This window comes from Chaetomium strumarium (genome assembly GCF_033439665.1).
Source record: "Chaetomium strumarium strain CBS 333.67 chromosome Unknown B0T15scaffold_8, whole genome shotgun sequence".
Lineage (NCBI taxonomy): Eukaryota > Fungi > Ascomycota > Sordariomycetes > Sordariales > Chaetomiaceae > Chaetomium > Chaetomium strumarium.
The window spans coordinates 1,075,480-1,099,980 of record NW_026944436.1 but is presented as its reverse complement, the minus strand read 5'-3'; the positions used below and the strand labels follow the sequence as shown (position 1 = coordinate 1,099,980).

The following is a 24,501-nucleotide window of genomic DNA, read 5'->3' as shown; positions in this document are numbered from 1 at the left end:
TACTACCTCCCCAACTACGGCCTTCTGGTCTAGTAGATCCTTTGCATCCTATACTACAAGTGATCCTCCAAGCTGCACGCGTGTTCTTTTGGCTCTCCGGTGCTTGCTTAGTGCCTCGTTGGCCTTACAGAGCGAAGAGACCTCTGACCGAAGGAGGGCCACCTGGTGCATCATAGCTATCGTACCCTTAGTAAGTTGATCCACAGCACCTAATATTAAAGTTGGAGAGCTGTTTTGATGGTTGGCAATGCGAGTCTTAATAAGTGTTGACTGCGATTCGGCTTCTCGGGGGTTGTATAGTGTCTGGAAGACCCAAGATTGTGCAGTGCTAGGTCGTAAGGTTGGAGGTGTCGGTGTACGAAGCTTTACGTCTAGCGTAGAAAGGACCCTCTCTGGATCGTATAGTACTAGGCCAGCCCCTATAAAGCCACCCTATATGTTCTTCTCTGTTATGGAAGCAAAGAAGGCCTCGCGAAAGCCGTAGAGGAACTCGAGCTTGCTGATGTAGTTGATATACGCGCGCATTAAGTCCTTAATGTGACGAAACCACAGGCAGTCCTGCCTCTGAAAGGGTTCGCCGGTCGAAGGTACTGCTGGTCGGACTGTAGGTCTCGGTAAAGCTGAAAGGTTCACAACAATGCAAGTCGCAATATTTGCACAGTAGATGAAGGCTACTGCTGTAATTGCTCACTGAGGAAGCTAGCCATCTGAATGAATGACAGAATGGTAGAACTATATACAGCTTTCTCCCCGGGCACCTCTGCACCTGGATCATCTGGCTCATTGGTGATCTGGATGAGCCGCTCATCACGCTCATCACTAATCGCACTGAGCCTGCTCATATTGCCAAGCAATGAGCCGTCCGGGGTCCGCACTGCATCCCGTTCCCGATTGGTGCCCTGCGTCTGGCTGCGGCCCCGCCGGCCTGCATATATGGTTGGTTCATGGTAATATTATCATCTAACATTAAACTTAGCCTTAACATTCCGTATAAGGGCAAACTATTCACCAATAGCCTTCGGATCCTTATACTTAGCCCTTTAATAGTCATATCTATATATATAACACGTCTAGAGCTTTAGCTAGCATTTAATAAAGTTATATACCTGGAGCTTACCAATAGAGGGTATATCATATACGTATAATAGTTGGCTATATGTGACGGTGGAACCCACCGTACCATGGCACAGGCCATTGATTGGTCAACCTGGTTGGTGCCCCACCTTCCACATCTGGGCACATGCTCCACATCCTGTATTTAGACTTCTTCGCACCTTGCAGTCTTCGAGGATTCCTTTCCTCCTGCAAGTTCAATATTCTTGCAATGCAGTCAGTTTACCACCAGAGGCTTGACCCTGGCCTTGAACGACGGCCCTCGTGACACTATATCTTCCATACCATATAGTCTCGGTGGAAAAGCTCGCTTAGATAGCTTAATTATATACTAAACAAGAGCTTTCTCTTCGGAATCGGTAAGCCGGCGCGAGTTGGGCGTAGTATCGCGTCGTGCAAGTCGGCCAGCGCGCCGGTTATAGAAGGTCGTAACTAGCACGTTATAGAGCTTAGCTACGGCTCGGAGGCTTAGTTCCTTGTCGTTTTGAAGAGCTTTGAAGGTTAAAACTACCCTGGCTTCCTTTGAAGTAGAAGACATGTTAGGTGGTAGAAAAACTAATGTTTAGGTGGAGGGAAGACGCGTTATGCCAAGAAGTGTTCGACTCGCTCATATGTTCGGCTCGCTTATAATGCACGTTAATCAGCGAAAAGTCATCTCCAAATGGCTGGGCCATAGCGAAACTGATGATTAACGCTTTCACTACGGACATACTAGAGCTTCTCTAAACAGGAGATTGCATGCCGGCTAAAACAAACCGGCACAACATCCCTAATATCAAATTAAATGTCGTGCGGTATATAAGGGTACCACCTAAGTGTTGCAGGCAACGATGTCGTTTTGCTGTGTGATAGGATCCAACCCTTAGACCCTCCGCAATCAGACTTGCAATTGGCAGAGCTCGTGCGATTCGTTTGCGTCGCACTTGTGGTATGAAATGCGCCTTGGCGGGGTCCCGTTGGTAGACCTGCAGCACTGCTCGACCGAGGACGATGAGGAGGTTGTGGCGCAGGATATGAAGAAGAATAAAGGTGATAAGGCGCTCACGATGAAGAAGCATATTGTCGCTGCTGAAGCGGAGCCGCCGTGGGAGAGAGACGGTAGTCTCATCAACATAAGCACTCAAGGTGACCCTCTCGACCGAAAGCTGCTCGACCGTCTGCTCCTTGTGGGAAGCCCTGAATGCAAAGTGAAGCAACCGGCGCCGTGCAGCTGCCGTACGAAGGAGGAATGCCGACAAGCCCTGCAGTGCTCGTGCCGGAGAATCCCAATCCCCAGTATTGTCAGGACCGTCATCAAAAAGCCACTCCGTGACGACTGTCTCGTCGCCGAGGAAGCTTGTCTGATCGCATGGCAGCTGCAGGCGGTAGGCCTTCTCGTCGACGGTGTGGAAGCCGTAGCGGCCACCGTCGACGATGGCGTCCATATAGAAAGTCGACCAGGCAACACGGCGGAGGGCTTCGCACGAAAGGAGGGGGAGAGCCGGATGTTGGGAGCCAGCTTGATCGAATATGTGCGGTCAAAGGTATGCAAGGACATCATTTGCATCATCCTACAGTTCTGGCCAGTGAGTGCTTCGACTCTGCGAAGCCATCCTCGGGTCGTAAATCAGGACCCCTTGGAAAGGGGGCGCGGCTGGTAAGTAGGTACCTTGTACATTCAGCCCCTAGCACCCAGGCGGACGTGAAGTTTCCGCGGTGGAAGTCGTAGTGTTGGGCCAACAAAAGAGTCTGAGCGGGCAGCGAGTTAGGAATGCAGGAGAACCGCACGAGGCGCGGCGTGATATTGATCGTTACGAACCATAAGCTGAATCACCCCGAAGCCCTGATGGATACGAGGGCGTACGGCTGAAAGCGCTGTGTCGGCCCAGGCGTCAGCCCTTGCCAGATTTTCAGCTGTCGTTGCACCTCCAAAGCTGTTGGGTTCAGTCGTTAGCGAACAGCTGGAAGAGAACCAGGCGGAACCGTGCAATAGCCGCTTACCGCAGCCGATTTGCTATCATGACCAAGGTCAACTCGCGAGGAGCCTTGCCCTTGGCAACAAGGCGGTTGAAGTGCAATTGGTGGATGAATGCAAAGAATCCAAAGTCTTTTTCGCCCCAAATATGTTCGCCCCGGACCTGCACATAGCGGGCGTCCAAGACAACTCAAGTACTCACGTGAACTGATGAGAAATCAAGCTGAAACAAGCCCTTCAAGCTCAAGTCCATTAGGAAGCTCGTCCACCCTTGGTGTGATTCTAGAAGTGGCCGGTCCGTTGGTTGATTTCGCTGTCTCTCTATTATGGCGTGCAGTAAAGAGGACATCATCCAAGTCCCCAAGGCGAGATGGCTACGGAGTCAGCACGGCGGCGGACGGCCTCTTGGCCCAGGTACGTGACGACGTTGTACTGGACACGTCTTCCGGCAGGTATGGCCTTGGATGCTGCATTGTGGCAGCCTCAACGGACGATTGTGAAGCGAGCGTAGGGGAGTCGGTGCTGCTAGTAGCAGTTACAGCCCCCTGGGAGCGTACGCAGGAGACGTCAAGTGTTCTGCATTTTTCGCAAACATCTCGGATGCTGCCGACACATTTGAGCTATCACACAATTGTGGTGAGCGTCTCCAAGAGGTAAACCGCGCGGGAATAAGAGATCAAAGAGCAACTGATACCTTTTTCGCTCTGCATACGTCGCAAGCCGTGGCATTGGGTCTCTTAGAGGACACTGATCTCTTGAGGTCACTAGGCGCAAGCCACTCGCAGCTTCGCCCGCCTTTGCGACATTGCCCGCAGGATGGTTTCCTCTCGTCGCACTTGACCTTGGATGGTCGAGCCGAGTCAGCAGGAGAAACACAATAAAGGGCTGTAGCAACTGCCCACTATCTATTGGGCGAGAGCAGCACCTTTCGCGTTCTGCATGTGCGACAGCCCGTGCGTGCTCGATGGATTGGCGTCCTCAGACGTGGCTCGCAAGTTTTGGTATTGTCTGAGACGGCCGTTGGTGAGCCATGACTTGGGTTCCGCAAAGTCACATTCATGATTTCGTATCAACCACTCAGCTTCGACACCTATTGAGGGATGGTGAGCAGTTGGCAGTTTGGCACCATCAGCTGCGAAAGCAACAAGCCGCCTCGCCGAGATCGAGCGTTGTGTTCCACCAGATTGGATCGGGCGGGGCTCGAAGACCTCGGGAGTCGAAGGATTGTTTTAGCTAGCACAAGACTAAAAAGGTGTTGATACCTAGGAACAGGGGCCGCCACCTTGGCACCTAGGTAATAAATGAGGGGTTGTCGCTGCAGGCAGCAACTGTACGATCATCTACTTACGACAAAGTTGACGCAATTGCGAGCCACTATAGGAGATGACTTACGATATATGAACTTCCAAATCTCCCTCGCAAACATTTGCGTGGCGGCACCCTCCAGGGTGACAGAGAAGGCAATGAACAGGTACGTCTAAGCTACGTAGATAGGGTCAGTAGGCACAGTACTACGTACTCGTGGCACCCCCCCACCTGCCCCGCTTTTCTTCGGACCAGCCAACGAACCGCCAGGCAGGTTGGTGGTGGACAGCCATACGGCCAGATCACCCTAATGGCCACCTTTTTGACCCCTTGGCGATGCCAACGTCCCAGCCATCTACAGCCCTCTGCGTAGTAGTCTTATCTTTCCCACTTCTTCAACAACCTCGGCAGGGCCCAGCCGGCCAGTTAACCTCCATTTCCGGGCTTCCTTGGCCGCATATGTAATGCAGCTCGGATGGTGGCTTCTTTGAAGGCTTGCTTGCGGGCTTACTGGATAACAATAAGGAACTCGATCTTCGTGATATTGACTAGGCCGTCGCGGATCAGGATGTCAAGCTCCTTTGCATGGTAGTGTTTCAATGGCTGGAAGACAACAACGTCGAGCGGCTGGATCAGATGTGTGAGATGTGGTGGTAGGCCAAATGGGATAATATCGTGATCCTCGCAATAATTGACGAACTCCCAAGTAAGATGCGAGCTATAGCCGTCAAAGATCAGGAGCCGATATTTTCCAACCATCCCTCGCCGGGAGTGCTCTTCAAAGTGCTATAGCCACTGGAGGCTAATCTCATCGTTTGAGTAGCCACTTGCCGACGTAATAATCGCCATCTCAGGGTCCAATTCGGGTTGCTCGTACCATTGCGACATGTGGACTTGGCCAGCCAAGATGATAAAGGCTAGGATCACCCTCCCTCCAGCAGAGATAGCTTCAATGGCTATTGCCGACTCTCGGTTCTCCGCGATGCCAAAGTAGTATGCCCGCTTACGTTTGGTAACGATAAGTTGGTCCTTTCCTATCCCAATGCGAAAGCCAGTCTCATCCATGTTCCAGATATCTTCAGGGTTTACCCCCTTACCCCTAAGGACGGCCAGGAGCTTGTCAAAGTATTCGGCAACAACAGCAGGCTGTTCAGCCTTCTGGCGGTTAGCGTTGAGCTTCCTTTGCCACTGCTTGAAGTATCCATGGCGCTTGATAAACCGGGAGGTCCATTTCTGGCCAACAACTGGTGGGTTGTCCTGCTCAGCCCGGCTGGCCCGCGAACGCAAGATATGGTTCGCTGCGTCGGTAACGAAGGCTGGCCGTACCGCAAGGTTGATATTGTCAAGCCGATCGATATATCGGCACAATGCAACTTCTTCGGGAGCTGACAACTTGGTATGCGTTGGTGGGCGGCCAGTTCTGGGCCCAGTGCCGGCGAGGCGGCGACGCAGGCGGCCCCGCGGGACAGCGAATTCTCAGCTCCTCGCGAGCATCACGCCGTCCAAGTCCCGGGCCAATTGCAGCGTGCCGTTATTCCCGGGCGCCGTATGTCGACGAGGCGCGACGCGGGCTTGACGACCGGCACGTTGCCATCTGCGGCGCTTCACACTGCGTGTGAGAGGATACATACATAGTGGGGTGAGTGGCGCGTTCTTGTCGCCTGGTGTACACCCATTAACCCTACTGGCGCGCCTCTGAAGAAGTATATTATCCGGCAGTGCTATGATTGAGACCGCACTAAGCTCGCCCCAGCTCGTCTGCAACAGTCCCTCGCTCTGGCTTCCGTTTTTGAGGGAGGTATGCACATGTAATCCGTACAAAGCAATGCTTGTAATTAGCCGGTTGCTACACTGAGCATACGCGACTCGGCAACCTCAACCGGCAGTCCATGATTCGCGAGTATAAATGACGACCATACCGCAGCCCTAGTGATGGGCTAGCATGCCAGTTTGATTGCTCTAAAAGTACGGCTTCGAATTCTCGTCCAGTGTCTTCGTGACAATGCAGCTCCTCGCTTTTATGATCGTTGCCGGCCTCGCCGCCACTACATGCGGGCAGAAGGTCAAAGTTAGTGAGTGGCCACCTCAAGACTGCTCGTTGTACCAATTGCTGGTTGGGAATTTGAAGCTGACAATGACCGAAAAAGTGCTGCTTGGCGACTCTATAACGGAGATCACCTGCTGGAGACCTCTAGTGTGGAACCAAATCACGTCTGCCGGGTTGGCGAGCAGTGTCGACTTCGTCGGCAGCATGAGCGACCTCCAGGGGAGGTGCTCAAGACCGTCAGGCTTTGATCCCAATCACGAAGGCCACTCGGGCTGGCAGGCGTACGACATTGCTAGGAACAACATCGCGGGCTGGGTACAAAACACCAAGCCTGACATCGTTCAATTCATGCTCGGCACCAACGACGTCAACATCGGCAAGCGGAACGTCCAGACCATCCTCGACTCGTACACGACAATGCTCAATGCCATGCGCGCCGCAAACCCGAGTGTCAAGGTCATTGTAAGTCGTGGCACTGTTTATCCCCACTCACGTCTTCCGAGTTCAAACGCTGACGCACGTCTTCTAGGTGGACAAACTGATCCCGACAAGCTGGAGCGACACGACTATTGAGGCCCTCAACACTGCCATCCCCAGTTGGGCACAGGCACGCAACACTTCGCAATCGCCCATCGTCATCGCTGACTGTTCACGGGCTGCCGGCTTCACCAACGCGATGTTGCAGGGCGACGGCGTTCATCCCAACGATCAGGGTGACCAGTTTCTCGCGAAGCAGATTGGCCCCAAGCTGCTGCAGTTCATCAACGACATTCAAGGCGGCACTGGCCACGCATCCGCCACGTAAACAACCGCGACAACCTTGACGACAAGCATGACAGGTTCTCCTTAGCCTACAGGCGGAAGCTGCGCCACTGTATGGGAGCAATGGGCTGGTTAGGGCTGGATGGGCCCAACGTGCTATTTGTGGTTCGATATTTGGGTGCTTTGACTTATATAGTCGCTAAGAAGGCGGCAAGACAGTTTCAACATCCATCTATGGTTTCTTTAAAGTCAAACAAGTAGTTATACTTAGGAAACAAGAATCTTTCAGATTAGTTAGCCTAGCAATTCAATACAATCTATCGAGCTAAAGCTTTAACACTAGCAAACTTGAGTTCCTCAAGTGTCTCGTCCCAGAGCCACTCACCGAGTTGGTGACCTTGGTCGGTATACATAGTCTTTGGCCAGCTAATGGTCCCAGTTAGCACAATGGATGGTGTTTGGGAAGGCAAAATAACGCTCTAATGATCCAACCAGTCCATGACTCATGGCTCTCCTCTCCCAACACCAGGGATGAATGCAAATATACGCGGGACGCATCTGCGGCTTGACGTCCTATGAGGCCCACGAAGGCACGTAAAGCAACGCTTATGATCCACGAGTTTACATCGCAGAAGAACGCTGTCCCCTTGGTCGCGCCAGGATCAGTGCAGTTGACGATTACTTCCTTTGGGTTGATGGTCCGAGCCGGCTTCGCTACGAACATCATAACCAGCAGCTTTGATAGGCCATACTGACCAATGCCATTAAACTTGCCGGGCTGATCAAACGAGTCGAGAAGTCTAGCATCGCCGGGGTCCTCTAAGGTGAGGCCGAGGCTTGCGCCAGAGTTGACGATGAATAGACGACCAGGCTCAGACGAAGAAGCGGTGGGTCTCAGCTTGGGTAAGAGAAGGAGGGAAAGCAGCGCAGTAGCAAGATAATTAATTGACGTGGATCGTGACTTCATGGCAGCCGCCCTCGTCGACGCGCTCAAACCTGGGTTTACCCAAGCCCGCATTGAGCACGGCGACGTGGAGCCGGTCAAGCTCGCGCTCCACCCGCGCAGCAAATGCTTACACGGAGCGGGATGACTCCATGTCGAGCTCCCACACCTCAATCCGAGCGTCGGGGAACTCGCGGCGGAGTGCGGCTGCGGCTGCCTCGCCCTTGTCCACCGAGCGCACGCCCATGATCAGCAAGCTTGGCCGCAACCGCAAGAAATTCGGAGAGGCTTCGAAACCCAGGTCGACGTTGGCCCCCGTAACCAACACCGTCTTCCCGGCGAGCTCAGTGCGGGCGGGAATGGGCGGCACGCGAGAGAGCCTCTGCTTCTAGAAGGTGTGGGCGAAGGTGGCCTCGTATGAGGCTGGATGCTTCAGCTGGGCGGACATGACGGGCGTCCAATGGGATGCAAGCCGGATACCGTGTTTGGATGAGGCGTGGAAGCAGTGAGTGCGAGCAGCGTGTATGCTCTGTATGTGAGGGGAGAGCAAGAGAGGATGTTGCGAAAGTACACATTCTCTTGCGAAGGACGGCATGGTGGAGTGTCGGCTATAGGTAGATAGGCAAGCCGTGAACGGTGGATCATACATGATGGCTCTAGGCTTCAAACGGGTGGAGGACGGGGCGACGGGACGGTGTAAGGCCGCGACGTAGGAAGCCGAGCAGGCCATGGTGTAAGGGTTAGGGCTTCGCTCTTTGGATAGTTCTAGCTAGCCACCTGTGGTTGTGCTTCTATCCACAACACCACCTACGAATGTATCACCAGTCTCCTCCTACACATGGCGTTCAGTTCCAGATGTAGATGCGTCTCGGTGGTGGGTTATGCATAGCAGACTGTGTCGGACACTTTGCGTAGGACGAATGTTGCGCCGAAGATCAGTCTATCCAGAGGCCCAGAGCGATTTTTAACGTTATCGCAGAGTTACACTTGGCATCTTGGCTCTTTAGGGTGGATTTCCCGGGTGCCACCAGCTGCCCTGCCCGACACCTTCAGTTGGGGGACGACAAAGACAACGGACCCCAAGGCTTCCAATATACTAGCAATCCACTACTTATATAGCTGCCTCTGACTTGGGCCACATGAATAAACCATCTCCCTACTTCCGGATAATACGCAATACTAGCTTCTTGATCCTCCATATAACCGATTCGTCCCTGATAAGGTCGACGGCGTACTCCCCGCCGGTAGTGTACTTGAGGCCAGTCGGATCCCTGCCTATGCCAGGAGGACAGTATTAGGCGGTTGAGATCGCGGTAAGGGTGGCAGTATCGGCGCCATCCCTTAAGTTCATATGAACTATAGAAGTACTGTACGTGGTATCTATAGGACTAACTAAGTCGGACCCCCCCCATTCCGAACACCCCACATTCCGAACACTTTGTAAGCCTTGGCATCTGAACCACCCATCTTCTTCAACCTACTACATTACAACATCATCAACCCACTACAATATAGGAAGCATCTGAGCCGGAGCTTTCTGACCCGCTCTCTTTAATGCCAGACTCTTCAAGACGACCAGCCTCAATTTGAGCCCGGTGTACCTGTTCAATGGAAGCGAACTGCTTATTCGGATCCGGGACTACCCTCCTCCTTCTCGATGGCCGGGCTGCCTCCAATTGGACTTTCAGAGCCTCGTTTTCCTGTTGCAAGCGAGCCAATTGGAAGTCCTTCTTATCAAAAGCCTTCTCAACCTTCTTGAATAGAAGCCGTCGCGTAGAAAGATCTTGCCGCCGGATGGCCAGGTTAGTCAGGTGATCCCAAAGGTCTACCTTCTTGCGTGGAGTCTGAAATTCGACCTCCTTAGCCGTAGTAGTAGGATGGCCAGGTAGCGTAGGAGCTAGGGTCTATAGTAGGCGTAGTAGATCATCTTCGTCAAGCGCACGGTTCGAATTTTCCAGCAAGAGAGAGCTTATCAGTGGTTTGGCTATACTAAGAGGCTATAACCCAGATGCCTTCCACCTAGCTTTGATATTATAAGCTGTAATTGACTCCCTACGAGCCTGGACAAGGCACTTTAATATCAACTGCTTGCCTAATACAGTATATTCTGACCAGCTAGTCAAACGGTTGAGGAGCTTGCGGTAGGTGTACTTAAGGGGAGAGAACACTAATAAATCCAACGGCTGGAGAACGTGGGAGGTATGGGCTAGTAAAAAGAGTAGTTGGATATTATTATTAAAGCACTCCCATATAAATTCAGTGGTTATATGGCTGTCATGACCGTCCAGTATTAACAGCCGCCTCTAGGAGGGATCCTACGGCTAGGTCCGAGGGATGAAGACCCGTTGCAGCCATTCCAACGCAATCACCCTATTCACCTAGCCTTTATCGGTTATAGTGAATAGCCAGTCCTTTAGTTCGTCCTTGGCGATAGGGAACCACTACTATTGAACGCTCTTGCCCTTGAAAATGACAGCTGGTGGGAGTAATACCCCTATCGCAGAGACACACTCCAAGAAGGAGGTCCAGGCACGCGAACCAGGGACTTTCCGTTGCACTACGCGTATATGGGCACTTCCAACTACCAAGCCGTTGATACCCTGACCTTCTATAAGGCCGAATTCGTCAAAGTTCCAGCGGTTGGCAGGTAAGATGTCCTTAATGGCTAGGATCTTTAGTAGTGGGAACCAGCTACGGATAACCGCGTTAGTGGCGCCGTTAATACGAGCTGAGTCGATCTTACAGCCTCTCTAGGTTCGGATAACCGGGTTTCTACGAAGAAACCGGGTTATCCAGCCCTTTCCAATGGTTGTACGGGTGGCTCCCTATGCCTGTAGAACTCGGCTGGCGAACTCCCTGATCTGGGTATGGGTTGGTGGAACACCGAGGGCGGCCTGGGTCAAGACCTATCGGGTAAGATGATCTTCCTGTACCCGGCTAAGAGTCTGTTGCGGTTCGGCGGCAATAGAATGGGTCTGCGAGCCGTGGAGGCGGTCGTATAAGGTAGTCATTGGGATGCCGAATTCCCGGCTGATGCTTCGCGCTGAATAGCCACCGCGACGGTACTTAGCAACCGCATCTTGTAAATCTTGTTCCGAGTAAACCATCGTAAACTGACGATACTATTGCCTAAAAAATGAAGTGATTTAACTTAGAATTGACGGAGTTGTGGTAAGTTGAACTGAGGGGGTCGAAAAAGCGGTGTGGGCTTACAAAGTGTTCGGAATGTGGGGTGTTCGGAATTGGGGGGGTCCGACTTATGTCGAAGATGTTCTTGCGGATATCCGAGAGACCAGACATCACTTTCTTATTGTCGTCGTGGAACTCAAGCGACATGTCTTCCCCGGCCTACGCCGAGTTAAAGAGCTCAGCGTCGTTCTGGTTACAGCCGATGGCGGCGTAGTACAAGGCATCGGCGATAGCCTTGCGCTCGCTAAGAGAGGGGAGGTAGTGAGGGTATAGTTTGACATGTTAATTGTGAACAGCGCTGAACGATAAGCAAGAAATGCTTGATGGCACGCTGTAACTGATGTCTAGTTCTGTCTGCTTGAAAAGCACTGCTCTTATATCTCTCCTATAAGAACGAGACGGATCCTTAGTGGAAGGCCGGCTTTTGGTTATATACCGCCGCAAAAGCCGGGTTGCAGCGCTAGGTTCGCGACAGGATCTCGTTCCCTGTTGGCGTAAACAACGCAGAATGTTGGCGTGGGTTGTTCGGGGTTGTCGTTAAGGAAGTGAACTCATCGCATGTCCGCCCCTTGAGGCTTAGTGCTGGCTCGCTCCCTAGATTTCTTCACAGCTCTGCTAAGACATCCACGAGGAAGACGGGAGATAGAATAAGGAAACTTAGTGAGGCTTGCTGGAAAACCGATGGCGCTAATCTATTGGCAATCCGATGTCCGGTGTGGTAGAGAAAATAGAAATGAGGACAGCGTAGAAGACGACGATAGCTGCGCGTATCGTCTTGTCTGTGATCCACAGTCACACAGCGCACGAGATCTATCCTATAAAACGTCGTTGTTTTCTCCACCACCTTTTCCCTAATATACTTTTTCTCGACCGACTTATGGAATGCTAACGGGATCTTCAACTCTGGCCTAGAGCTCTGTCCTCTTTATATCGCTTCCTTCTTGTGCGGATAAGATCAAAAAAGACCTTTTCGATGGTGCATATACTGTCGACCTCCCCCTAGGTTGCTGAAGTTTCTAGAAACCCGCAGCAGCCGAGTTCCCTCGCCAAAGTAGCGCCGCCTTTGGTAGGTACGGTCCTGTCCGAGACTAAATCGGTCTTGTTCCCGACTATAACAATAGGGAGTCGCTCAAGTCGGACTGGGGAATTGGTTCGCTGCGTAACGATCTCGTAGTCCCGGCGGAGCTGGTCATAATAACCCCTAATTGCGGCGAAGGAAGCGCGATTCGCGATGTCATAAACGAGAACGACACCATCGGATTGCGAACAGGGATACTTCTCAATACGGGTCTTGAAGACACATCGCTAATAGTCAATGGTGAAGTGGTTGCACGTATAACCTCATGGTAAGACATATCAAAAGGCCTAGGTGCTACTCCTAGAATACCGAAAGGTGGAGATATCATCGCGCCGCAATGATATTCTCCGTTACGAAGGCCTTGATATTGACTCCTGTGGTAAATTCAACTCTAGCACATGTGAAATCTTCCCAGGGAAGACGACTATGCTGCCCGAAAGAACGCCAAATGAGTTCTGATAGTCTGGGTGGAGGTAGAGCAGATCATCGCGGCCTCTAGTAATCCAAGACCTTGTAGCAAAGACGTGACGACCACATTGACAGTTGGCTGAAGGCAACTGCACGGATCCACGATCTGTAAAGAGGTGTTGGCCACAGGAGGAAAAGGATAGATGCCCCAGAGAAGTACCTATTGGAAGCACGCACCACTAGCGCCTGTTCCTGCATCCCATATCCACACCATGTTATCGGTAGAGCCCGACAGAATAAAGCGGCTGTCGGGTGAGATAGCGACGGCATAGACCCAGTCCGTACGGCCTTGAAGCACGCAGCAGATATTATCTTCGCCTGCCTAGACTGGGAATAGAAGGGGAAGTCACACGACTCACACGCATCCGACCGAACTCAGCGGACCGAGGTTTGCATCGCTCTATAGCTGCGCGAGGCATCGTCAACAGGGGTGTTTGAGATCCATCAGGGTATAGAATAGAGCAGGGATTGCTGCCAACCTACTATGCATTCATTTAGTCGGCATCGCCGGGTCGTGATCAACCAACAGGTCTAGGGATATGCCGATGCCATCCACGAAGAAAATGGTGCATAGGACAGGAATTGATTAACTATACTGTGGGGGGTGTAATAATGCAGTTGATTTACACGTCCTCATTCATATCGTCTTCATCACTCGCCGCTGCATCCTCGTCAATCCTATGTTTGGCCACAGCAAATGCCTTGCTGTACTCGTCTTCCTCGCAGTAATCCTCGCTCATCTCTTCCACCGCGTCATTCATACGCATTCTCGCCCCCGTCGTCAACTGTACGTTAGACCCAACTAGCACCTGGGCCTCGCCATATAATTCCTCGTCTTCTTCGCCTGTGTCTCCCATGAGGCCGCGGCCAGGATCGGTCACGTCAGGCCTCAGTCTTATGGTAGTTGGTAGGCCGGGCTTAAGCTCGGCCTCGAGATCACCGCGTATGTATTCGACGTCGAGTCGATGGAACCGAGCGGCCCAGATTGCCGGTTTCCGCATCGCGACCGACGCCATCAGGTACTTGTTGTTGGAAAAGGGGCCTATCTCCAGCCCGATGGGTATGCCGGTTGGTGCTCCGACCATCTCGGCGCTCACGCCAAGGTCCAGGTTGATGTCGCTGCTGGAGCCCACCCGAGCTCGGACTCCGCGCAGCTCGAACAGCCCGGTAACGCAGTACACCTTTGGTTTTTGGAATGTGGCCTTCCGAAGCAAATAGGAGCTCTTTGCGGCCGTGAGCCAGATGGCCAATTCCCTCCGAATGTCGGGGTGCTGCAGGACCTTGGTTTCGAAAAACCTGACCGGGCTGCGACTTGGTAGTGAAACAGAACTCGGTTCAAATTTATGGGCCATGTACTTACTGATTGAGCGTCACGCGGCGCCCTGCCTCAGCAACAACCATCTTTTGCAGCGACGTTGCATATTTGGAAGTGACCGACGCTAAATCCAGGGGGCGCAGACCGAAGCCGTATGTGGAGGACTTCGCGCTCGCCCAGCAGCAGCCATCGATCTCTGTGATAGAGACGAGGTTCTGCATGACTAGCTCATTTTCACTGCTTCTTGTCAGCACTGCTGGGCTGAGCTCAACTGGAAAGTTGGCCTTCCATAACTCCAAGTGGCCAACTTACTCAATGCCGGAGAGTGAGACACAGCGGTGGTCTGGATTCGCGTAGTTGCGGTACACCAGAGTGCCTAGCGTGATCAGGGCTGGCGAGTACCCGATACTGTAGAGATAAAACGACGCTTCCTCCTTAGGGCTCATCGTGACTTTTCCCTTGCGGTTTCAGAAGTGAATTGAGTTGCAACGCAGAATATGGCGGTGGTGAAAGGCTGTCTACAGCAGGCGAGGACGCTTCATATAATCCGAGGCAGTGGAAGGGAAGCGGAGATTTCTGCTCAAGCCGGAGAATCCAGCCCCAACGCGAACCCATCACCTGATCCTCAGAACGGTCCAGACGGTGCAGCGGCCTTGCCGCTTCAGTGCCCTAAGCAGTTGCCGTGTACCATGACGCCATTGACGTCAACCAACACCACAAGGCGACTCGCTCTAGAACCCTATCTCGTTCTCATCTCGATCCTCGCAGAGGCTAAGCACCTAATCAGCCACGTCAGTCTAGGTCGAGACCCCCTTGAGAACAAGAATTCATCGTGGCGGGTGGAACGACCCTGGCATCTAGACTGCCCTGGAACCGCGAGTTCTTCCCGTCCACATCCTTGTCTCCCCTCCTGCTATTCGGAATGAAATGCCTATCTAAATAGACTCCATAGCTGAGTATCTTGGGTATTGTAGGAAGCCGCGTTCAGACTAAAACCACGATATGAAAACCAACACCAAATAGATGCCCGAATCGCCATTCCCGTCGAAAATGGATTTTACCAAGATTTGCAACCTCTTTGGCGGTTCGATCCTCTTCGACGAATACACAGCGGATCTCGACCATGCCGAGGAGCAAATCAACGAGTTCGAGTGCACTGTATCGACGGAAGAGGGTCTGGTCGTATCGTGTCTTCTCCAAGGTCTCCTCAGTGCTGCCAAGGGCGAGTTTGCATCATCCGGGACATCCTTTGCGTCTGCCTTATCCAGGGCACGAGCAACCCAAGACGCCCGGTTGATCTCGCGATGTGAAACATACGACTTCTTGTTATTCGCCATCAAAGCAGAGCTTCCTCTGCCACGTTTCCACGACGACACGGACGGTGACTGGCGCAGATTGACGGATGCGCAGACCCTGGCCTATAACCGCAAAATACGATTTATCCAAAACGGATCGTCCGCCGCCGTGACCGAGCTCGACAGACTCGAGAGAGACGTCGTCAGCAGGCTTGCGCAGTATCTGTCTGATGTCCGAATGGCTGCGTTTCCGCATCATCCAGCATATCACCGCCACGATCATGACATTCTCTTTCGAATCAGGATCCCCTTCCGGTCGCCGATGCTCAACGAGGCGGAGCGTCTGGGACTCCGAGCCCTCTCTCGACACATGCGTCGACTCAATGCGGAATACCTGTTGGCGGGTGGCTCCGAGCAGGGTACCCAGGAGCTCGAGCAACTCCACCAAGTTTGTTTGCAGGAGGGGGATCTCGTTGGGGCCGCCAGCTGCCAGCTAGTTCTAGGAGACAACCGTCTTTCGCTGCCGTTCACGAGCCCTATCGCACTCAACCTCTCCCTGATGAACGGCACATCGGCGCGGCTGCAGCAGTGGCATGATAGCATCGAGGCGGGACATCGGCTGGCATACAACGCCGGGGCTGACCAGTTCTATGACCGTGCTTTTGGGCTTTTCCGTGCAGCCCGTTCCGTCCGCGGGACAGCCGCAGTCCACTTCCGACGGGGCTGCGTAGCCTTGGCCGAGTACCTGAACGGTCTGCGCGCACCTGCTATGCATGGGCGGCTCGACACGTGGCGCGCGTCAGCCAGGTCCCACCTCGGCGACGCACTCGACCAGTACCACGGGAACGGAGGTATGGTGAGGCTTGTGTCTGCCCACAACATTATCCTCAGGATTCTGGTTTCCTGCCCTCCGGGCCCATCGCAGAACCCGGCGGAAGGGGCACACGGTGCTGTTCAAGACGCATCGGAGATAGGGACGTGGGCCAAGGATAATGCCAATGCGGGCGTTGCCCGTTTCGCCGGCCTGCTCTTCCTGGGAGCCGGGAGGCTTCTGTCCGGTTCGCCCCTGAATATCAACGCGGCATCGCTCTGCTGCGCGTGCGCCCGGTCCTGCTGCCGAGCCGCAGAGGAGCGCATCCTCGAGCTCCACGCCATCATTCAGCATGCGAAGTTGTTCCAGTCCTACGGCAACATGGACGCAGCGCGGGCGCATCTCGACGATGGACAGAGCACACTGCGACACGTCGTCGTCAACTACATCGACCCCGTGATCCAGACGGCCGCGAGCGACGACTGTCGCGCCACTGTGACGGGCATCAGAGCCTGCATTATAAATGAGCTCGACAGCGTGGCTTACTCCATCTATGCCGGCAATCCGCGCTCCCGTGCCTGGGAAACGCTACAGGGCGGACTGCTCTCAGAGCGCCACGGCCCATTCTCTGCGGCCTCACCGCCATCTCAAACATCGCCGCCCTCCACGCTCAACGCGCTGCTCAGCAGCGTTGTGGACATATATATGAGCTCCACCGACACCACGGCGGTTGGCACCAGCCCAGGAACCGGATATGGCGTTCCTCCCAACAGCGTCAGAGCTGCCGGGCCTACAGAAGCCCGGACAGCAGGAACTGCTAACACGACAAACGAACAAAGAAGCATCCGTAGTATGCTCGGGCAGTTGCTCGGAGAGTCGGACGCCGTCCGACGCATCCACCAACAGTACGACGAGGCCATCGCCGAGCACAGGAAAGCCCTTGTGGTGGACAACGACTGGGAGGGCGGCCAGGAGCGCCTGCGCCGTGTCCTAGACGCTCTCGACCAGCCCGGTGTGCCCAAGTCAACCGAGCTGTACAGCGTCCGAGCTGCTGTCCTACACAACCTGGGCAGGCACGACGTGATCCGGCAGTGGCTGCCCGACGCGATCCCAGCCGTCTTTGGAGGCCGGCTGCCCATTGCTAGCGACTACTTCCCCAAGTTGCTTCCGAATGCGAGCCCGGATCTGCAGGATATGAACAGGCAGCTGGTTCGCCAGCATGGCGAGAGGTCTCTTTCGTTGTGCTTCGTTGCGCAGGATTGGGAGCTGGGCGCGACAGTCTTGCAGAAGATCCAGGAGTCCGTCCCCGGATTCCTCGAAAAGGTGCTCACAGATAAGGGAGATTCGAGGTGGTACAATATGGTCTACATCGCAGCCATCGAGGAGCACAGCGGCAACCTCGAGTCCTCGTTTCGCTGGCTCATCAAAGCACTCGACATCATAGAGACCAGCAGGTCGAGGCTGACAGACGTGGCCGACCGCAGAGAGCTCTTGAACGTCATCCAGTCCGCTGAGCTCTTCGCTGGCTTGGCCCGAGTGTCCCTCCGCCTGTCTGCGTCTCCGGTACCAGGGAGGAGGCTTGAGGGACTGCAGACGGATCACTGGACTTACCACGGCCCAACCTGGGCGGATGAAGCACTGGCGTTCCTGGAACAGGGCCGAGCGCGAGCGCTCCTCGACTTGTTCACGTTGGAGGAACCCTCTCAGGAACGCTATCTCGAATGGTTGCATGATCTACGGAAGCAGGAGTGCGACATGCGAGACGGCAAGATCACTGAGACAGGAGGCGCAGGTCACGATAGCGACCTGGCAGCCTACGTGGAGAGGCTACGAAGCAGTCTGGGGGAAGAGATGCAGTCGCCGAGCCGGGCCATGATACTTAACCAACTGCACCGGCCACACTTCGCCGCCGACACGGGAGCCCTCTACGAAGCAATTCCCGAGGACGCCCTCGCCATACACATGAACCCGTCGCGCGATGGCGTCCTCGTTCTGTATATCAGCAGCAAGGGCGTCGAGCTCGCACGGCCGAGCTCCTTTACCGACCAGCAAATGGAGGCGCACGTCCTGCAATACGTCAAGCTTTTCAAGATCAAGAAGGGCAATATGAACTCGCTGCCTCCCAGGGCGAAGTGCCAAGCCCCGCTCGAAGACCTGTCAGACGACATCCTCCGCCCAGCGCTGCGGCTCATCGACAGCAAATCGCACCTGATCTTTGTCCCGTCGCAATCGCTGAACAAATTACCCTTCTCGGCCCTTCTCCTGCACGGAGAGCCTCTCTTCATGCGGAAGGAGGTGTCCATGGCACCGAGCCTCTCGGTTCTCCAGCACTTGGTACGCAACCGAACACGGGACGGTACATGTCCTAGCAGAACTCCTCTGCGCGCGACCGTCGTCTACAAGGCCCCGACCGGCCCCCCTGAAAAATGGCTCGAATGCTCGGCGGCCGCAGCCATCGAGATCGCGGGCCGGTTGGGCTGCAGCCCCAAGCAAGCCCACAAACTCGACCTGGGGGCGTTCAAAGAAGCGTACACGACATCGGATCTCATCGTCATCTGCACGCACGGCTTGTGGAGACCATACAAAGAAAAGCAGCCCAACAACAAGGAGCAGCCGGCAGGACAAAGGCCACGCAAGGCGCCGTTGTCCGCGTGGGAGTCCAGCATCGAACTGCAGACGAACCTGCCCGTGCTAGAGCTGGTGCCGCTGCGTAGCCGCGCCGCATTGGTGGTGTTTCAGGCCTGCGTCAGCGGCGTCGGCGAGAGCTCGCTCGGCAACGACGTGCTGGGCTTCGCGCACTCGGTGCTGGCGTCGGGGGCCGGCGCGTTCGTCGGCGCCCTGTGGAATGTGTCCGACCTCGCGTCGGCGATGCTCATGGCGTTCCTGTTCCGCGAGGTCACGGCAACACAGACCGCAGCCGGTGGTGGTGCGTCTAGTACCCTCGCGGGCTGCTTACGCCGGGCGCAGATGAGGCTATACCGGATAGATGCATCGACTGCCAGGGCGGTGCTGCAGGATTTCAGGGATGCGTGCGCGGGACTGGATGATCGGGCGTTTGATAGGCCAGGCCACAAGAGGAAGATCTTGAACCAGTTAAATGGCATTACTCCGGAGGAATGTGATTTTTCTCATCCTTTCTTTTGGGCGCCGTTTGTCCTGGTTGGTCACGGGGGTCAGACGCTCGGGAATGTTGCGTCGCAACACCGCCACACTGCACCCACCGCGTCACAGAACCCGGATGCCCTCAGCTTCGAGTCCGGCCCGATGACCCCCCTAAGGGAGCCCGCGGCCTCCCAAGGACCCGAAGAGGCACCGCCGCCGCCACTCCCTCCTCGTCCGCCACCGTTTCCTTCTGATCCAGCGACGCTCCCTCTCCGTCAACGTCCGCATCGCCGGCCGGTGCCGCCTCCCACTGCTCCCGCGGCCGTGTCTCCCACGGCAGCCCCATCACCTCAGGGATCTGCTCGGTTTCGGGGACTGGGAGGCTACCCACCAGGCTCGTCCCCCTCTTTTGCGAGATATAATGTCAACCCGGCGGGTGATGGTCCGTCCGGCTCGTCCACGGCACCACCAGCCTACAATTTTAGCCCCTCCTTCAGTCCCAGCTATGGTCCTGCTGCCCCTACCGCAACGCCCGCGGCACAGGCGGCTATGAGTGCTCAGGCCACCTCTCCCGAGTCTCGGCCGCCTCAGCCGGAGGAAAAGAAGCACCGCTCGTTCTTCGGCGCCGCTGTTCGGCAATTCGCCAAGCTCGCACTTCTCGAACCTTTCATGCCGGGCCTCTCCGTTGCCCTAGCACCGGACTCAGAGAGCCGTCGTCCCTCCGTGCCAAACCACCAAAACCAGCCGGCAGCACCGCCTCCTCCGGCTGGAACCCAGCCGCCTCCATCATTTAATAATAACCCGGGACAGGTCATTGTCAACGGAGTCATTCTCGGTCCAGCAAAGCGGCTCATGCTTCAGGCCGCCGTCGGTCCCGTCCGGCCGGGGTCGTTCTGGTACGACAGCATCAGCGGAGCGTACGGCGCGGCCGGAGGGCCCTGCATCGGGTTCCTCCCAGGGCCAGCGCCCGCGCTCGGTGGGGGCCCGCTCGCGCCCGACGCGTCGGGCCGCACCGGCACCGGCGTCTTCGTTAATGGCCGCGAGCTCCATGGCCTGGACGTTGCGGCGCTTCAGAGAATCGGGGCCGTCGTGGCCCCCGGCCGTTGGTGGGTCCGGGCAGACGGCAGCTACGGCGCAGAGGGGAGCAACCTCGTCCTCGGCAACTTGAGAATGCAGGCTGCGTACAATGCCGGGGCAGGAGGAGGAGGTCGAGCCCATTCCTGGTCGACTAGCCTGGGGAACTACGGTGGTAGTGACGGTCAGGGTTTCATGTACTTCGGAGGCCCTGGGTGGTCGACGAGTAACCAGTAGTGGCTGAATGGGGCCAGTGATATGGAACTAATGCAGGTGATTCAAGGCAGATATGCCACTGAGGGCTGCCTCCATCCCCTGCCTCAGGTAAGGTAGGTTACCTTGCATTCGGAGGGTATTGGGATATTCCATTTCGTTTGTCGTGCGAAGGATTGCTGATAGGAGCGGAGGTAAGCGGCTGTGAAGGCGTCGACGGCAAGGGCAGTGCCTGATCCGTTCGTTACTTGGTTGCAGAGGAACGGAGGTTGATAGTCGAGTTTGACATGTTAGTCAGGACTCATCTCGAATGGCAGACACAGGTAGTTTAAATGGAGATGCGCATTTGAGGGCAGCAAGTCACCCATTTGCCGGTACTACTGCAAGCCGCTGTGTAACTCGGAGGGCATGTGCTGCCGATGAAGGAGCCCCGACGCGCCCAGCTAGGCGGAAGACAGGCAGATGTGTCGTCTGGTGCTTCTGGAGCTCTTGGAAATCGAACGAAAAGTCGGCAGATTTGGGGAGTTGTGACAGCCCGGGCAGTCATAGAAACGAGCCAAAAGACCACGATCAAGGTCTCGACGTCACCAGTTACTGGGTAATGTGAGCGTCGTCAGGGTGACGAGCCCTGTCCCAACTGTGCCGGCCATCCGTATCGCCATGGCAGCTCCGACTCTGCGGGAAGCGAATGCGCAACTGTTGGAATGAGATAGATGCTGGGCGTACCGCGGGTCGTACAGAGTATCTGCCATCTCATAAAAGACCAGGCACTACTCAATGTCGGATCTGCGCTGCCATTTGGTTCACCGCTGTGGCTGGCTTGCGGCTCAGCCGTCGAAAGGGAAGAGATCGGTGAAAAGCTGTTGGGATGACCCCCTGGCCAAGGCTCAACCGGCTCAACCCGTTGGTGGGTGAGCTGGACACGGGAGGGTGTATCTCGCTTTGCTGGCGGACTGCTCGACCCTGTTCCCTGTAGACTCCCGTAGCTGCTTCGTGATTCGCTCGACTTTAACTATACCAGGTCGCCAAGCCGGTTCCATGTCTGAGGCCGTGGGAGTCTCGGAGGGCGAGCAAGATGCTGTCGGACCCGGAGAACGTTGCGTTCCTCGCGCACGAGATCGGGAAGAAGATCTACGAGTTCATGCTGCGGCCGGTCGAGGACGCGAGCGAGATCGACACGCGCCTGACGCCCGCGCAGATCGGGCTTGACTCGCTCATGGCAATCGAGCTGAAGCCCTGGTTCAAGCGCGTGTTTGGCATAGTCATGAGCGTGAGAGAGATCATGGACTCGGGTTCGCTGCTGCAGCTAGGCGGGCTCATGGCCACCATAGTCGGGGCGAAGATTGCTGTGAAGTGAGGGAAAATGGTACCCTAGCGCGCGCACAGTGTTCTACAATACCTCTTTCCCCCATGTAACGTAGTTTACCCCTAGCCAAATATTATTTCCTGGAACGAAGATATTTCCGTGTTTCAAAACACTACCACGCAAGGTCCTGATAACCGTATAGTCTTAACGTATGAAGATAGGATTATTTATGAGCTCTTCTTGTAATAGAGGATCATTTTGTTGAAGATATTATTTTCTCCAGTCCGGGTCACCTCCTCTGTAACTTCCTTTTTGGCTCTGGTGATACGCTTGGGCTGTGCCTTCCTAGTACGACGGCGGTGACGTTGATCGGCTGCGCCGCGGTGCCGAGAATCTCGTTGATTAGAGGCATCGGCGGTGCATAGTCTATGTTCCGCTTCGGCATCAACGGCGCGTTATCTGAGTCGTTCGGTGAGGCAGCCAGCGAAAGGCCCTTGAGCGTTGCCTGCGAGCCAGGCAAAGTGGATGTCGAGTGAGATGCTGTACTATTCAGCCGTTGGCCCTCCAACATAAGCGTGATGAGTGACCGATGGAACGGTAGATTTGCCGTCGAGTCGACGCGCTTGAACTTCATCTTGTCCTTAAAGGAATGGTTGGCAGTCTCGTCGGCAGACTCCTCTCTCTACTCCTTATCGTCATCGTCATCGTCATCGTCAATAGCGCAGTCGTCGGTGACGCTATTAAAGCCATTCTCTGTATCACTGATTACGGAAGATGTATAGGTCTGGGGAACGAAATTGTTATTGAATAAGTCAGTCACCCACAGCCCGGTGGACGTGGACCTCTAGAGCTGCGGGGGCTTCTGCGACGAATCCTATCCCGACGAGCCGCTAAGCTGGGACATCTTAGATCGAGGCTGGGCAGCTATCTGCTGCTTTTTTGTCTCGAGTTCGTGCCCTATAAAGCCATCTCTACCTTCAGTTCTGTTCTAGACCTACGAACATCTTGCTGGAAAGCAAAACAAACTGAGATTCGTTGCGGCACCCATGACTCGAGGATGTTGACAGTTACACAGTATAACATGCAGCAAGCCTGAGCTGGGTACGGAGCTGAGAATTGAGTTGCTTGCTTGCCCTAACAGCCGCGATGCACGCACGGTACACAGCGGGATGCAGGTCCTGGTCCCCCGATGCGCCGCTGAGGCAGCATCCATGTAATGGGAACCGACTGGCGTGTATTTAGTTCGGCCGCCTTTCTTGTCCCGGCGTTAGCTCTGGAGAAAGGATTGGCCCGAGGATGGCAGCGATAGAAATCTCTCGATTGTCGCGTATCCCCACCCATTCTGGCCACCATTTTTTGAGGGCCCTTTCTTTTGGGGCATGGACCACTTTCCCTAGATTTCTTATCTGTCTACCAACCAGCCTAGTCACCTTTCTCTGTCCGGCCCCCCTAGGATCCCGCTTCCTCCTGCTCTGGGGATGCCTCAACTCTCTCTGGAGTGCTAAACGGAGGGCCGGAGAAATTAACGTGCTTGCGAGGCTTGGAATAACGAGGGCCGCGGTACGCGGCTGCCTTTGCTCTTATACAACCGTGCTGAGCTGCGGAATTTGAGACTAACCCGACCATTCCGCTATCTTCTCAACTTCCTCTGAGCGCTTCCGGCACTCCCGAGTGCGCTCTTAGGCTACGCTTCATCCATTTACCCTTCATCCTACTACCTATTCGCCTTTCCCTCTTTTCTATGGGCCTGAATTAGCCGCGGCTTTAAGACTAGCCGGTGAGCCCTTATAGTATAAAGTCGTATAAGGTACAACACTCAATATCAAGAAAAAGGATACCATCTTCGTCTACTAACTTCCTCGGAGGACATACTAGTTAACGGACTCTCTTGGAGAACACCAGAAGGTATCCCAAACTGCTGAGCAGGTGCATGAGGAAGCTGTGTCGACATTAGCCACCATCCTGCCCGCTGCACATTCCAAGAACAATCCCATGTTGCGCGGTCCCTAGGAAAAAGAAAAGATCAAGGCCGGCTCCCCCCCCGAGCATGACTGCTCCGGAAGAGCCCCTTGAGTAGTCTTCTGTACCCACATCCAACCAGAGCAGCCTACCCCCGCCACAAGCTCTCCCCCTGTCCACGCGAACCTCACCCAAACACCTCTCAGCACGGCCTGCCCAAATTGGAGTGTGTCATAATTCTCGCATCAGGGGTGAAGGGGGAAGGCGGCGTCCTCGCTCAGAGGCAAGCCGACTTTGCAGGGCTCGTCGGCCGGGCTCATGGGTAAGTAAACAAAGATCACATAATATTTGCCGGGATTGTGACTGGATGTCTGCCGTGCATGCGTGCTGTTAACGTTAAATCTCGATAAACGCCGCGTGGCAGCACTGAGGCTTTGCCAAATGTCTGGTCCATTGCGGTACCGTCCCTTTCTGAGTTGGATATGCAGAGTCGTTGTGCCTTGTAGGGCTTGCTCGAGGCGGTGCTCACTGTAATAGTGAGAGGTAGAACGGAGCGAGGGAAGATGC

General features: G+C 54.9%; 8 protein-coding genes across 8 annotated transcripts; 4 read left to right on the top strand and 4 right to left on the bottom strand.

Annotated features, from left to right (window-relative positions):
• The first annotated feature begins 1,718 nt into the window (after positions 1-1,718).
• Positions 1,719-3,088, top strand: B0T15DRAFT_544941 (uncharacterized protein). Its single transcript, XM_062870112.1, has 2 exons — positions 1,719-2,841; positions 2,912-3,088. The coding sequence occupies exon 1, from the start codon at positions 2,049-2,051 to the stop codon at positions 2,751-2,753; it is 705 nt and encodes a 234-aa protein (XP_062717674.1). The 5' UTR covers positions 1,719-2,048; the 3' UTR covers positions 2,754-2,841; positions 2,912-3,088.
• B0T15DRAFT_325940 (uncharacterized protein) lies at positions 2,969-4,516 on the bottom strand. The gene is made up of 5 exons (XM_062864118.1): positions 4,460-4,516; positions 3,993-4,157; positions 3,762-3,908; positions 3,094-3,687; positions 2,969-3,026 (listed from the first exon to the last, which is right to left on the bottom strand). The coding sequence occupies exons 2-4, from the start codon at positions 4,125-4,127 to the stop codon at positions 3,442-3,444; spliced, it is 528 nt and encodes a 175-aa protein (XP_062717673.1). The 5' UTR covers positions 4,128-4,157; positions 4,460-4,516; the 3' UTR covers positions 2,969-3,026; positions 3,094-3,441.
• Positions 4,517-6,245: 1,729 nt separating this feature from the next.
• Positions 6,246-7,528, top strand: B0T15DRAFT_544932 (SGNH hydrolase-type esterase domain-containing protein). Its single transcript, XM_062870111.1, has 3 exons — positions 6,246-6,444; positions 6,520-6,881; positions 6,949-7,528. The coding sequence occupies exons 1-3, from the start codon at positions 6,375-6,377 to the stop codon at positions 7,222-7,224; spliced, it is 708 nt and encodes a 235-aa protein (XP_062717672.1). The 5' UTR covers positions 6,246-6,374; the 3' UTR covers positions 7,225-7,528.
• Positions 7,499-8,719, bottom strand: B0T15DRAFT_563572 (uncharacterized protein; the record flags this gene model as incomplete). Its single annotated transcript, XM_062870625.1, has 5 exons — positions 7,499-7,607; positions 7,658-8,079; positions 8,132-8,227; positions 8,261-8,512; positions 8,696-8,719. The coding sequence occupies 5 exons, from the start codon at positions 8,717-8,719 to the stop codon at positions 7,499-7,501; spliced, it is 903 nt and encodes a 300-aa protein (XP_062717671.1).
• A 3,593-nt stretch (positions 8,720-12,312) lies between these two features.
• On the bottom strand, positions 12,313-12,570 carry B0T15DRAFT_404723 (uncharacterized protein; the record flags this gene model as incomplete). Its single annotated transcript, XM_062865264.1, has 1 exon — positions 12,313-12,570. A coding segment is annotated over one exon (258 nt), but the record flags the coding sequence as incomplete, so codon positions are not given.
• Positions 12,571-13,482: 912 nt separating this feature from the next.
• On the bottom strand, positions 13,483-14,620 carry B0T15DRAFT_563571 (uncharacterized protein; the record flags this gene model as incomplete). Its single annotated transcript, XM_062870624.1, has 3 exons — positions 13,483-14,164; positions 14,220-14,411; positions 14,487-14,620. The coding sequence occupies 3 exons, from the start codon at positions 14,618-14,620 to the stop codon at positions 13,483-13,485; spliced, it is 1,008 nt and encodes a 335-aa protein (XP_062717669.1).
• Positions 14,621-17,474: 2,854 nt separating this feature from the next.
• On the top strand, positions 17,475-19,463 carry B0T15DRAFT_405363 (CHAT domain-containing protein; the record flags this gene model as incomplete). Its single annotated transcript, XM_062865292.1, has 2 exons — positions 17,475-18,850; positions 18,908-19,463. Coding segments are annotated over 2 exons (1,932 nt in total), but the record flags the coding sequence as incomplete, so codon positions are not given.
• Positions 19,464-21,537: 2,074 nt separating this feature from the next.
• On the top strand, positions 21,538-22,026 carry B0T15DRAFT_515124 (uncharacterized protein; the record flags this gene model as incomplete). The annotated part of the gene is made up of 2 exons (XM_062868161.1): positions 21,538-21,576; positions 21,691-22,026. 2 exons carry the CDS (start codon positions 21,538-21,540, stop codon positions 22,024-22,026), a joined length of 375 nt encoding a protein of 124 aa, XP_062717667.1.
• Between the last annotated feature and the right edge of the window lie 2,475 nt (positions 22,027-24,501).